The following is a 14,563-nucleotide window of genomic DNA, read 5'->3' on the forward strand; positions in this document are numbered from 1 at the left end:
AGTTTCCACTTTTCCTAAAATGTTAAGAATTGCAATCTAATCTAGAATATGATACACATTTAAATGTGTATAAAATGGAAATATAAAAAGCATACTAATTTTTCTCATTTAAAATGTCATATAAATATAATGTTATTTTTTATGTATCCCTTAAGTTGTATTTAACCATTATTTATTGGCTACTAAAAGACCAGAAATATCATAATCATAAAAAAAAAGACCAGAAAAGTGACATTAAAAACACTTTAATTGTAACACTCAAAACACCTGGGCAATCTCAGGTGCACACAGACAATAGAAATATACAGCTCTTGTTAAAATCCAGTGACATTTTCTTTCATCTGAAACATTGGACATTGACAGCACACTATACATGACACACTCGACACAGTTACATCTACAGAAAAATCTGAATGTGAACTCATAGCGATTGAGTTGAACAGAGACTTCATTGGAAAAAAAAAACAGTGCACAACTAGCGTTTCATCCACCGTATTTGGAGCTTTGGCCTGAGGATCCCAAGCTGATGCAAAAAGAAAAAAAGCACATAAGCAGACACTACTTCCCTTACGCTCTGCATTTCTAGCTTTCACTTGGGTACGCGGTCTCTATACTAATCGTCAGCAGGATCTTTGTGCTATTCGAGCTTGCCGTGCGACGAGCCGCTGCATCACTGCACATCAAATACGAAACGACAGAGACACTTTAGCTGTCTGTAAGTGGCCAACGAGAGTTTTTACACAAGCATGGTGACATCGGCTTAGACAAGAGGGCAGTGTAGCACTGGCTAGGGAGCATGAAGCGTGAGCTCCAATCAGGAGAGCTGGAATCCGACCTCTTCGTATTGAGAACGTGGCCATCCACATAGGTGGGACGTTAACCCTCCTCTTCATCGCTGTCCCTCATGGTGATGCCCTGCAGGCCGTCCGCGGCCGACACGGCCGCCGTGGCTTCCTCGATAGTGAGCCGGTTGTAAACAGTCTCGTAGCTCTTGTTGTTCAAAGTGCCGTCCAGTACGCCCTGCAGCCTGAAGTCACGGTACGACTTCTGAACCACAAAAAATAAAGAGCAAGGAGAGCGGTTCAATAGTTTAAGGACACGTTTATTTCACTTTTTTGACTTCTCGTCTATTAGGATTCGCCTGAAACGGCACTCGTGTTACTACATTCTTTTTTTTTTACCTTGACAATCTTGATGAGAGTTTTGAGTTGGTAAACATGCAGCTGCTGGTCCAGTCTGTCCGTCAGCCACACGCACATCGCCTTCATGAAAGAGTTGTACCATTGCTGTTCGTGTAAGAAAGACAGAGATAAACCTTGAAGGGGACGTAAATGCAATGGAAAAAACCCTCGGCCCTTTAAGCAAATAAAAAGCCGTGACCTATGTGGGGCGTAAAAGAAAAAAAGCTGCTTTTGGTTGATGTCAAAAGTTCCTTTATGTGTGATTGAGCCTTGAAAATTTCACATCTACGGACAAATTTTGCAGTTCTCAAATCTTTTTAGCAAAGGACGTGCAAGAAACCACCAATTACCTATTCAGTCTAATAAAGTATTTAATAATCGTTAAGAGATTACTTCATCGCTCATTACTGAACTTCCTGCAAGTATCTTCTAGTGCCCCAAGTATCGTGAGGTCACGTTCGCACTTAATAACAAACCTAAAGATACCAAACCAACTAATTACAGGGCTAACACTTGAATCAGTGTGTGAAGGGCCACCTTGCACTCAAAACACCTTTTAAATACACATTTTACTTAAGGTGAGGACACCTTATACAATTAGCGGTTCAGAAGGCCAGACTTCTCTATGAAAGGAGCCGGTTCTTTAATCAACGGCGTTTCGGCGGTGAACCGGTTTTGTGTGAGGAAATCATTCTGCCCACTGATTTCATTTCGAAAATCATTAGCTCGGATCGACGAAATGTGCACGTCGAAGAGATTCGCTTGTTTAGGAGCTCATCACACGCATTCGTTTGAATACATGCACATGCAAGACCAAATCATCATCTGTTTGTTTGTGAAACGCATCATAAGGCCTGTTTTGGTTGAGCTTCCCATGTAATTTACCGTCAGGCTTGGCTTTAACGCGGTCAAATTTGTGACGGGAGCGTACATTAATCCAAACAGCGCCAACGTAACCAGCAAAGTCCACTCCTGCCGTTAACAGAAAATGGGCAAAATGGAAAGACGACAAGCCACTTAATTGAAGCACTTACGCTGGTTGGGAAACAATTGACTGTGCCCTAATTGTCGGAGGTGAACGAATGGCGACGCATTTCTTCATATCAGACGATTCCGTGTGCCAGTAATCACATGCTTAAGTGTCCACTTGTCTGGTTCATTAGGGAGGCAGAGGAGGGTGGCCTTCACACCTGTGGCCAGGCTGAGGGCCGTGCAAACTTCACCGCTCGGCTAATCACAGCGATTTAACGCCCCGGACAAACAGATCGCAGACTGCAAGGGCATGCGGCGACTGATTTTCCTATTTCCTCCGGCATCTCCGCAACACAACAATCAGTGGCCTGATGTACGACGGCTCGTCTTCGAGAAAGAAGCACTGAAACATATTCGCGGCTGAACTTTTAGCCGTCAAGAGATTCGAATTAGATTAAATGCTTTGTAACGGACTGACGGATTGATGTTTGGAGATGCACCACACACACACACACACACACAGGCTGCCTGATGAGGAAGTTTCTGTGGTGACACACGGCGACCCTTCTCTTGGCTCACTCCTGGTGCATGACTGTGCGCGTATGACACACATTAGAGGCTGCTGGTGTTCATGGTACCTCCATCCCACCCGCCTGTCTCCATCGGCGGCCTCGACAAAGGTCTAATAAATCGAGAGAAGACATTAAACACCGCATCTCTCCAATCTGACTCGGAATAGAACGTTTTCGGGAGTGCTGTGTGTACGTTCTCGAGAGTGTTTGTGTCCGTCTATAGATCTGCCGCTTCTTAGGATGAGCAGTGTTGTCTAAACAAAATTAAGGAGCGAGAGGTACGCGTTTGCGCCTTCCATCTCTCTCTCTCTCTCTCTCGATGTTGTTTGAGAGTAAACGGGTCAACAGGAGCCCTGGGTGAGTGCTCAGGCACTGGAAGTGGTCACAATGGGCTGATGAGTGCTCTTGGTGAGGCCTCATTGCCTCTTGCAACAAAAACTTTCCCCACCCCTTCTCACCTCCCTCTGCCTCGGCTTTACAATACCCCAGAGCTGAGGAGATGTGGCAGGAACGCGGCTGGAAACCAACTGGGACGGATTTTAAAAAGGAATAGATGTTGGAACGTTCATTCACTTGTAACGGCACACCTGAAAAACAACGACCTTGAAGTAATTTTTGCGTTGCTCTTTAAACTTATTAGGAAACATTTCTGCAGCTAGTGCGTCTAAGACTTTGTTTACACCTGGTATTAGGATGCGTTTTGGTCAATTGGATCACAGGTAGACGAGGAAGGCATTCCAGTTTACACCTTATGTTTTAATCCGTCTCTTTTGTTCACTTTGTCAACCACTTCTGTCCTGATTTCTTGGAGGGGAGGTTAAATGTATGTTTTAATTTTCAGATCTTACGATCCACTCTAAAAAATGTTGGGTTGTTTTTAACCCATCAAATGGACAAACCCAGCCATTGGGTTAAATGTTTAAATATTTTTTTTTACCCAACATTTGGGTTTGTCCATATTTGACCCAAAGCAACCCAGCCTTTTTTAGAGTGGACAAAATAAGCTCACACAATTTACATATGACTCTGTTTACAGCTGAATTTAGCATAACTGAGCATAATGGAGCGGGTTTGGCATGAAACTTACGTCAAAGATTTTCTCGGTGTACATCTCGTCATTCACACGGTCTCGCAGAATGTCCTGGTTCTGCCGTACGAAGGTGATGTAGGTGTCTGCTAGATCCATACCTGGTTTCTATTGAGAGTGACACATTCAAAGTCAATATGCTCATCAGATCAATTCATTCTGGCTATTTATTTGATTTTTGTTGATGCATTGCAAAGCGAATTTGACCTGAAAACATGCTGATGATTGGTTTTGAGTCATTCAAACTTTTACTTTCATAAAGGTGCACTAAGTGAAATGTTTTACACAAAGAAATCTATAATATTTTTGACAAATGTTTAAAACATCACCTAGAACAGTGGCCAAGAAAAAGCTGTGTTATCCCACATAAGGTCAGCTCCCCCTCATGGTGGCGGCCTTTTTGAGATCACATGACCAGGTTATTCTTTTACCTTTGACAAATACCTTATTTCTTATTGCACCCTGTTTTTGTATGTGTATTTTGCTTATTTGTGTCAGCACCTTTTTTACTCTAAGTTTTATGATTTAAGGCCTGTTCACACAAAGAACGATAACTATAACTAGCAATTAAGTTATTAACTATGAAGTTTTAAAAATCATTATAATTCTATGAGAATAGACCACACCACAACTATAATGATAATGACACAGGAACAATATTATTGGAATCACATTCAGAGCGTTGTTTTCCAGTTGACGAAAACTAAAAACATCAACAGCCAATCAGAATCCACCCGATTTTAAAGAGCTCAAGCATTTAAAGCGACAGATGACAAAACTGGGCGCACTTCTGAATCAATAAACAGATGGTTAGATTCTTATAGTTATCCTTATTGGTGTGAATTGGCCATTACTGTTTATTCTTTTCTTGTGAAGACGCTCTAAGAAAGGAGATTTATTACAAATATTAATCAGAGGATGATTACCTTTATTAACAATAAATACAAGCTGTTTTTTTCTACTATGGCATTGATAAGTAAATTCTTTGTTTTTTATATGACGCTGCATTCACAGCAGTTGTGTTAGTATGAAGATGTCTAAGACAGTCATGCAGCGAGAAAACCCCCCGACTTAGTACACCTTTACTTCAGCCATTATTTTCTTTGTATGACAGGATGAGCAAATCAAACACCAAGATCAAAAACAATACCAATACATTGACACCCACCACCATCTTTGCCTGCTGAAGGATATTTAAAGTCAAGCCAAAAACAAAAAAAAACTCACTTGCAAACGTATTAAAAAAAGTGGGAAAAAGCATCTACGACACTTGTCCCGTTAAAAGCAATCCTTTAACCTGAAGAACATTTTTTCTTTTCACACTAAGGCTGTTATAACAGGACAAAAATGTCCTAATAGTGCTATAATTGCTGTGACACATTTCCCTCCCATGATGGCTGATGTAGCTTGAGGGCTTGAACGCTGGAAAGCCCCCTTTTCATTAGAGCGCAAAGAGACACCTGAACATCAACCTCCTGTTCTGGTCTGGTCAGGCCTCGCTTCCTGTGAGTTTGTGTGTTGGTTATATGACCGAATGAGAGTCCAATGATGAAATAGTTAGTACCTACAGTATTTGAAAAATAGTTTTTCCAAAGAATCCTGAAAAAAGTCCTGTGGAGTTGCACGTATAACTTCGGAAAAGCTGCCTTATTTTGAAAGTCACACTATTGACATTTATTGTAGTTAGGTACTCCCCAACACCAGACAGCAACACACACAGGACAGTATAACCTCCTGACCGCATCAGAGATATGAATTGGCCAAACAACAGTTGATCAAAAACGACTGGGATCTCAAGAGGGCTTCATATCATGTTGAGTGAGAGGACATTTATATTGTAGTGGAGGGAAGAAAACCGCCACTTCCTGTGTAGAACCAACCGTATAATCGCTGACGTATCATGGTAGTCACCTGGGGCTCCACAAAAGGCACTTGGGTGGAAGCAAAAACGGGGTATTTTTAACCCAATGCTCTTCCTTCCATCTTTCTGACAGGATAACAAAGCCCGTGATGGGCCGGTAAGTACACAAACACGATCTTCTCACACGAAATCCAACCGGAGGACGGAGGGACAGGTCCGATCCGTCAGGCCAGACAATGCCACGACGATTGGGTGTGGGCCATGTGTGAAAGAATAAATGGAGAGGTGTGGGATGGTGCGATTAAGGCCAGGTTAATGACTGGTTAAGCTTAGCGGATAAATGGCGTGGATGGGGAAACAGGAGAGAAAGGGAAGGGGAGACGAAATGCGCAGTAATTACACACAACTGCTAGCCTGGCTTCCTGCCACTGCTTCATTCACTGTCCAGGTGCAGGTGTGGGTGAGTGTGTGTGCACGATAGAGAGCGTGTGAAGTGCGTTTGTGCAAGTTTTGAGTAAATACCCTGTTGTGGTAACGCTAATGCGAACGCAGATTCGTAGCGTGGGTGTGAATGTGCGAACGAGTGTGTTAACAGAGCGCTATAGGGAGGGCGTCTCGCCAGAAAGCCCCGGCGCTTGAATGGCAGCCTTCACAAAGGAGCAGAGGAGCTTAACCTTTCGTGACAAGAGCCCAGAAATGTTCAGTGCCAAAGGCCAGACCACAGCCAGGTTCTTCCCCCCCTCTCCAGCTTCAGCGGGAGCTGTGAAAAGGGCTTTACATGGAGCAGCGCTCCTTCTGCACAAAAGCGCAAGGTGGAGGTTACGTTATAATTTGAGGGGGAGATGGGGTGTTCGCCCGTCGCACACCTCGGGGAGCCAGACCCAAGAGCTCAGATGGAGAGATGAGGTTTGAATGACTTTCTGTTCTTAATCTCATCAGTTTGCTTTGCACATTGGCCCCGAATTGTTATTTGGACACTCAAGTCACGCCTAAAAACATTTATGAATGTCATCATCAAGTACTTCAAGTATGAAACAAAGTTAGCATAATTGCAAAAAAATACACGACAAACAACCAATTTTAGATGCAACAAGGTATTTTCAAATATTATAATGCATTTTACCTTTGGTTACAATTATTTATGAAAAGATAGAATGCATTTACAAAAAGATAGAATGCATTTACAATGCATTAAACCTTTATAACCACTTTTTGTAAAAAAAAAAAAAAGTTTGATAACACAAAGATTTTAAGACTATATATTCATAAGCATAATTTAAACAAAAACATTAAAAACGTTTTTTTTTAAGTTGCAAATGATAAAAAACATAGATTAACATAAATTTTGCTAAAGATTAAATATCAAATCAAATGTAGTTTTTAAAAAAAAGAAATATAGTATAACCACTCTTTTGAAGTAAAATTTAAAAAAATAATTTAGTAAAAACAATGGTGACCAACTGGAAAAACGTGTTTATACACTAAAATTTCTATGAATACATATCTATAAATGCTTTGGATAAAATATCAAATAATTGTATAATTATCACAAGCACACTTCTGAAGTAAAATACAAAAAAATATATATATATTGACAAATGACAAATGACAAAACTAGGTAAACTAATCAAAATGAAGTAAAAAAATTATTGGAAACTTTTTGGTCACATTTAGAGGCTCATGTTGATAATTAATGTGCTATATGAATAAATACCTGTGGTCTTATGGGACACCTGTGAACTTGAGGGGATCTGACTTCATTCATACATGCATTCACAGAACTCAGCAGAAAATCTGTAAATGAAATCCAAACATTCCTAGCCCTTTTGTGTTTGCATATGACATATTTTGGTTAATTTGATAATGTTTTCATCTGTCAATAAAATTGTCGTGCTGTCAACACTACTGAACATTTTACAACACTTAAATCTCATTTACCTGTAAATGACACTACCTGTCTAAAATCAGAACAGAAAAAGTGAAGGAAAATGTATGGATATTTTAAGTCTAGATCTTCCTAAAAGAGGCAAAAAATATATATTTTTATCATCAAATTAAATGACATTTAAACAGTTTTTTACGTACTTTTTAGGGCCACTGCATACTAGAATGATTTCTGAAGGATCATTACTGGAGTAACAATGCTGAAAATTCAGAATGAGAAGTTTGTTCATGTTTTTATTCAGAAAGCCCTTCACTAATACTGTCGTCCCGGTTCAGGAGGTCATGTGATTACTCAGTCTTTCCCTCAACCCGTGTTAGTTTCTTTCTGCTTGCTCACGGTCTGTGCTCTGAACAGTCTTGGTTCCTGGTGATTCATTAGCATCTTTCTCAGCTTGTGACGGCCCATTGTCAACACTGTGGCAGATCGTGAGACTGATTTTAAGCCAATGGGGTTGCTAATTAGTCTTGCTCAGCCAGCTCTGAAAGACGCTCCAATCCCGCTTTCAGTTGGCCATGAGTCGCAAATGATAAAAAAAAAATATGTAATTGTGTTAAGTAATGATGAAATAATACGCATTAAGCCTTTTTTAAATATTAAAAACAAAGCAAGATGGAAATGCTTGGCAAAGCTGAATAGAGAATCTGTTTCCCTAAGTAAATAATAAAACACACATACACAAATGCAGAGCAGCATGCACAAAAATATCCACACAGGGCATGCCGGCATCATGCGCACAGTTACCATTTGTACACTTACTGGGACGTCCACATATTTGGCTGCTGCTTTTACCTTAAAAATAATAATAATAATAAAAAAAAAGTACCTGCTTGATATCTTTGGCTTATTTGGTGTCAGGTGTGAAATGAGATCCCGGAAAGGGGGTGTGATAAACGTGACAACGCTCACCGTGAAAGACAGAATGGAGGAGAAGAATGTTCCCTCGTCATATCGTGAGATTTTGGACAACACCCCATCCAAAACAGCTGCAAACTGCGAAAGCAAGTTAATGTTTGCGTGACACCTTTAGCACGAGCAACAATTAACAATTTAGGACAAAGTAACATTCACTGAACGTAGCAGAAAACACCATATAACGTTTCCTGAAACACGCATTCATTGGAGAGCTACAGTATGTGTTGAGTCACAGCTGAAAAGAATAGGCAAAAGCCAAATCCCAGTGTTACGAAATGTGGACAAAGCCTGATGGGTGTACCTTTGAGACCAAGGAGGAGATCATTTCCTTGAAGGCCTCATCGATCAGGACATCGATTTTCGAGTGGTACTGCTGCTGTAGGACAGGAGATGGGGAACAAGGAGGAGAAACATCAACAAACACGACGCCGAACAGATCGCAAGGCATCCTAAAAGAACAACACGCTCACAAAGACATTTCGGGAAAGAGGAAAAAATCCTCCCCGTGCAATAGGGCTGAGTTAAGCAGCTATTAGGACCATTATGCCAATGAATGGCATTCCTGCTCTCGTTTAGGGCAAAGGAATTTGAAGGATACTTTTTGTGTGGGCCACAATTAGAGCAGCCTTGTGTTTTTCTAAAGAACCCGTCCAGCTGCGGCGACCAAAGGCTCACACTACATTCAATTAATCCGCCATTTCATGTCTGATAAGTCTTATGCACCTATTTTGCGGGAAAAAAAAGAGAGGAGGAAGGAGAAAGCGAGGGCTCAGAGGGTGTGAGAGAGAAAGAGAGAGAGAGAGAGAGCGCATCCATTTGGTTCCTGAATAGATGCCTTTGCTGCATGCAAGGCAAGCAGGAGTTCATCTCCGCCAACAATGGCCATTCACGGCGAATCTAAAGGACACCCAAATTAAAAATTTCAATCAACAATGCGTGCAGATCGGTGACAAATTGAGGGTGCTAAGAGGTCACTGTCAGCAGCTCTAATTTTCTTTTCACCCCCTTTTTTTTCCTGCACGCAAAATGGCAGCTTTTTTCATAAATGGCATTATAGGAGAATCTCGAGGACTTTTTACCTCAATTAACACTTCCATGTTTGCTTTTTATACGGCTAAACGGCGAGGGCTCTTTTTTCGCATTATCGCCGATTAAATAGGGAGGTCTTCGCCGTGTGTGCGAAAAACCAAAAGAACAATAATTTCTTTTGAAAACATTTATCTGGTAGCCATCCACTTCAGAGTCACTTCAGCGAGATGACGGCTTATAAAGCATAACCTTGTATTTTGAAATAAAGCGGCAGACAAACTCGGGTAAAATCATCTTTTCTTTGTTTCTGAATAACGTCTTTCACAAACACGCCGACACTGTTGGCCATTAAATTCAATTCTGTGTGAAGGAAAATCAGTTGAGAGTTGAGAAATACCTTTTAACCCAATACTAAGTAGTAAGTGGAAATAAAAGTGGCCGTTTCTCGACTATCTCGCCGCACAAGGCCGCATACTTTAGGTGTCAATGGAGGAGAAAACACTTTTTTTTCCCCTGTAAAGTTAGCACCTGTTTTATTTATTTTTTATTTTGTTAGGACTGGAAAAGAGTAGCATCGACTACGATGACAATTCAGAAGAGAGAGAGCAGGATCTCGACTAGCCTACGTAAATAAATAGTTGACTTCTACTTCAGAAGATATTGTACATCTAAACGTGCTTTTTTAACAAAAAAATCTAAATTATTTGAAGGAGCAACTGATTTGGTTAAATGAAAACAACACTGGTGTGTTAGTGATTCCACTAATTTGTGATATTTTGAAAATGTCTGTTTTTGTTGATGTTGTTGTTTTTTGTCCAAAGTCAATGTTATTTGATTTCCAACGTTCTTCAAAAATATCTTTTTTTTTGTGCTCTAGAAAAGAAAGAAAGTCATTCAGGTTTGGAATGTCATGAAGGTGAGTAAATTATCACAGAATTTCTGTTTTTTTTTTTTTCATTAAATGCTAACTGCACAAAGTCTATTTTATCTCTACTCGCAAGCACAACAGAAGGGTAGAGTGTATACTTACCCACTGTTGGTCAACCTTGGGTTCATGCAATAACGTGCAGGACATGCGGGGATGAGTCAAAAAAAGACAATGAGCAAAAAGATAAAACATCCTTGAATGAAAACTAGAGCAGGTTAACAGACAGCCATCAGATAAATAAAACTCATCTTAAGTATGGTCTTGATCATTAATTAGGTGAAATTCAACTAGGTAATAAACAAACACAACAACTTGAAATGAGATTTACATTTATTTATTAAAGTGAAGAAAAAAACTGACACTTTAATGTCTGAATCACTAATTTTGGAAGCCTAAACCTATTATTCAACTTAAATGTAAACCACAAAGGCACAAAAACATACATTTATAGCAAATTTGCCATTAGTTTTAGCCTGAACAGCACACACAACAAACACAATACACACCACGTTCACAAATTGAAGATGAAGTTTGAAATCAGATTAAAATCAATCTGTCTAAGTGTGAATCAAATCAGATTTTGATTAGTTTTCTACGTGGTGCATGTAACGTCAAATAAAAAAAAATTGAAATAGCATTTATAATTGTCTCGGAGTACACTCATTTTTACCACTCCTTTCCTTAAAGTGAACTGTAACATTCAATTTGGATTTAAAATCCAATTCGGATTCGTCTCTAGAGTGAGTGAGCACATCCTAAGGGAATCCAAACTCTACTCTGGATCATAATTATCCAAATGAGAGCTTTCAAAGACAATCTGAACATCTTTCGCTCTCCAGTCAGAACAATGTTTTGATAGAGGTACATGTTTACTGGAGTCAATTCACTTTAGGTAGTATCTGAATAGCTTACTTATAGTAGTTTCTGCACATCAAGTTAGGATAAAGTTGTTGTTTTTTTAAGAAACTAAATTAAATAGCTATCGAAAGTATCATAGTAATATCCATGCAACTGAGAAGCCAGTATAATGGATTGGCTTGTTTGAATTCAAAATGGCAGTCCTCTGTACCGAAGGGTCTGTGGAAGTTTGGATGTGATTTTGTTCAAGGCCTCCAGAGCATTAGGACCTTGTGGTTGAGACTTATCTCTAGGCAGAAGAAAAGGAGGATAATATCGCCCACAGAAAGAAGGACAAAACACTTCAAACCAACCAACCAACAACACCTGTGCTAATTCAACTCAAAATCAAGTTTGAGTTTGATCTTGATAGCTATTCAAATGGCTGATTAGTGTAACGTAATGTTCTTAATCTTGTTTTTACCTCCGTGCTGTCAGTTGAACAAAGACCAAATGCTTTTTGCGAGACTTCTGGTGTTCACAAAAGATCTACAGTAAGATAAACATAGACGTGTCTGCTGAAGTTGGTGACATACCTCTTGACCTTGGTCGAGAACACAGAGCTTGGAGCACTGCTTCTTGGCGTCCATGAGAACATTGAACATTGTGCACACAGACAAGGGAACGCGGAAATCGGTGGACTTGCTAGACTTCTGCATTTTCGAGTCAAAGGCAGCTTTGGTCCTAGATATCAGAGAAATCAGTTACATGAAGCTCCTGGCTGTGAAAGCACAGCCATTTATTAGTTCTTAAACAGCTGACCTTTTGACACAGGCCTCCATCATATCACTAGCCATCAGTTTGAGCCTCTGCTCCAGATGTTTGGCGAACTCCAGCTCTGGCCAGTGCAGGTCCATCACGAACATCTGAAGAGCATCCAGCTTCCAGAATAGATCTTCTGATGTGGCCGAGCCGTTACTGAGGGAGACAGAAACCGTGACATGTCAGCACACGCTTGATCTTTTGTCTGTATTTCGAATATACATCATTTTTTCACTGCAAATACATTACAAATATTAACTGGAGAAAGCATGAATGCCAAGGTCAAAGCACACAAAACACACTTTATAATAATAAAATGAGTTTGTTAACAGATTCATGCGAAACAGATCAGAACTTGATGCCCATTTAACTATATTATAATTTCACAGTTTTGTGGCAACGATTTACCGCATTATTTAACAAAGTGTTACAAAAAATATTACATGATGGTCTGGAACATAAATCTTAAGGTGTTTTCACATTTGCTTTTTTTTCAGGGGTCTGATCTTTAGATTTATTAGAAAGTTATATAAAAATATAAAAAATAAAACTATTAAAAGTGATACAATTAAATAATTCATAAAATAGATTTTGTATTTTTATAAAAACATTTATAATCACATTTAATGTTAATATTATAATTAATATATCAACAGCAAATATTCTATATTATAATATGTTAACATTCATTTCATTTTAACATCATACAATTCTCATACAATAACGATAATATATAATTTGACACATTATAAATTAAAATAAATTAAATGATTAATACTATTTTAATTATTAATAAAAATAATAATTATATTATAATTAATATAATATTATATACAATATCTAATATGGGTAGTCACAGTCCAATTTAATGGCCAAAGACAGTGTAAATGCGAAATAAAAACTTAACTCTCTTCATGTTTGGGCCTCAATCGTAACCTCTAAGATGAGTCCTATTTCTCATTTCCAAATGACTGGTAAATTAACGAATGGGTTCAGAGACTGAGAACTCAAATGTGAACACACCCTACATTATCAATGAATAGTTAAGTCGTCCCCAAATTACAAAAAAAAAAGCACAGTCAAACGACTAATCGTGCGAGAGAGACTCAGTAAGTCAGCGGACTCTCAGTTAAGGGTGGCTGTTCCACGAGCTGAAGGGGAGTCGGGATCGAGAGCAGTTTCCACTGATGTTGTCGTGTGTCGACTCCGTTGGGCTCGAAGGGGCTCAAGAGATCTCCGCCAAGCGAGACAGATGGAGCGACATCACCGTGTCAACCGCAGTCGACACAACAACTCAGTCTGGGCTCGAGTGCGTGACGCGGCGCGACGAAAAAAGGCCACTCGGTCCACTTGCTGTTAAAAGACTGTTACCTTCACAAGTGGCGGTCCGGGAAAATAAAACCGTTTGGCAAAGTCCGCTGTGCAATTAAAAGGGGCGAGCGCAAGCTCCCACTCGGTTAATTAGCGGCGGTACGGTCTGTAAGGCCCCCCCGGGGGTGCGCGCCTCCGCCTCCGTCACAGGATGAACAAATGGACCGGTTTCTCGTCTGTTGAAGAGACTCCCTGAGGGAGAACACAAAGTTCTCGTCGAATCTAACAACCAGCTAACCACAGAGTCCCCTCTGACTTACACCCACTACAGACACTGTTTCAGGCCTGAAAGCTGGTGTGCTTTTGCAGTTCACACTCTTCAGGCTAATTAAGACGGATGCGATTTAACTTTCCGACGTTATTTAGCCTCTCGTAACTGTCAGAAGTTCTTTTGTCGAGCTACACTGTTTACATCGTGTTTTGAGTGAAGCCAATTGTTCTGGGATAAACCTGGATTTTGGTGTATGAGGTCACTTTATACTATAGTGTTACTCAGATAACCCCCGACGGCAGAGAGGAAATAGTGCTGCCGTTTATCATCACATGCTCACAGCGGGATTAAACGTTCTCGGGCTCCGCAGATTGAACCGATGATACCTGGGCGCTTCACTTTAGGAAGAAAAATGAATGTTATGGAGACTCCATGTTATCTTTTAAACAGGTTTCTGTGAATTTGTTGTCTTTCAGACTAAAAAAAACAGGATATAGGCACAACACACACCAAACACAAGAACTTGATAGCCATCTCATGGTACTCACAAAATATCTGGCAAATTAATTCCTTGTCCGCTGTAAATCAAAGGCATAAATGTGTTAAATCTAACCGATGAATCGCACCAAAAAAGCCACACATCACCACATAAAAATGACAGTAGGCACAAAAACACTGAAATGAACACCATCACACAGAACGTTTTCAAGCAATCACATCCCCAACGGGATCATCACACTGATGGAGACAGGAATGGGAATCGGAAGCAATTTAATCACTTGGTTCTGATTCAGATTACAGTTGATTCTTTTGTACTTTTGAAGAAGCCTAACCT

General features: G+C 39.9%; 1 protein-coding gene across 14 annotated transcripts in view; it reads right to left on the reverse strand.

Annotated features, from left to right (window-relative positions):
* Positions 1-229: 229 nt before the first annotated feature.
* cadps2 (calcium dependent secretion activator 2) overlaps positions 230-14,563 on the reverse strand; it is a 103,484-nt gene continuing 89,150 nt past the window's right edge. For 2 of the 14 annotated variants that reach the window (XM_039657944.2, XM_039657943.2), the window contains exons 21-30: positions 14,277-14,306; positions 12,147-12,302; positions 11,921-12,068; positions 10,590-10,604; positions 8,832-8,906; positions 8,525-8,608; positions 8,360-8,407; positions 3,813-3,920; positions 1,182-1,286; positions 230-1,047 (exon numbers count right to left, since the gene is read on the reverse strand). In XM_039657944.2, the coding sequence (XP_039513878.2) occupies positions 877-1,047; positions 1,182-1,286; positions 3,813-3,920; positions 8,360-8,407; positions 8,525-8,608; positions 8,832-8,906; positions 10,590-10,604; positions 11,921-12,068; positions 12,147-12,302; positions 14,277-14,306 (940 nt within the window). In that variant the 3' untranslated portion in view covers positions 230-876. The remainder of the gene's footprint in view (positions 1,048-1,181; positions 1,287-3,812; positions 3,921-8,359; positions 8,408-8,524; positions 8,609-8,831; positions 8,907-10,589; positions 10,605-11,920; positions 12,069-12,146; positions 12,303-14,276; positions 14,307-14,563) is intronic. The other 12 variants (XM_039657962.2, XM_039657963.2, XM_039657955.2 and 9 more) reach the window with 9 other exon arrangements.

The sequence above is a fragment of the Pimephales promelas genome, chromosome 25, assembly GCF_988280905.1.
Source record: "Pimephales promelas chromosome 25, fPimPro1.hap1.1, whole genome shotgun sequence".
Taxonomy (NCBI): Eukaryota; Metazoa; Chordata; class Actinopteri; order Cypriniformes; family Leuciscidae; genus Pimephales; species Pimephales promelas.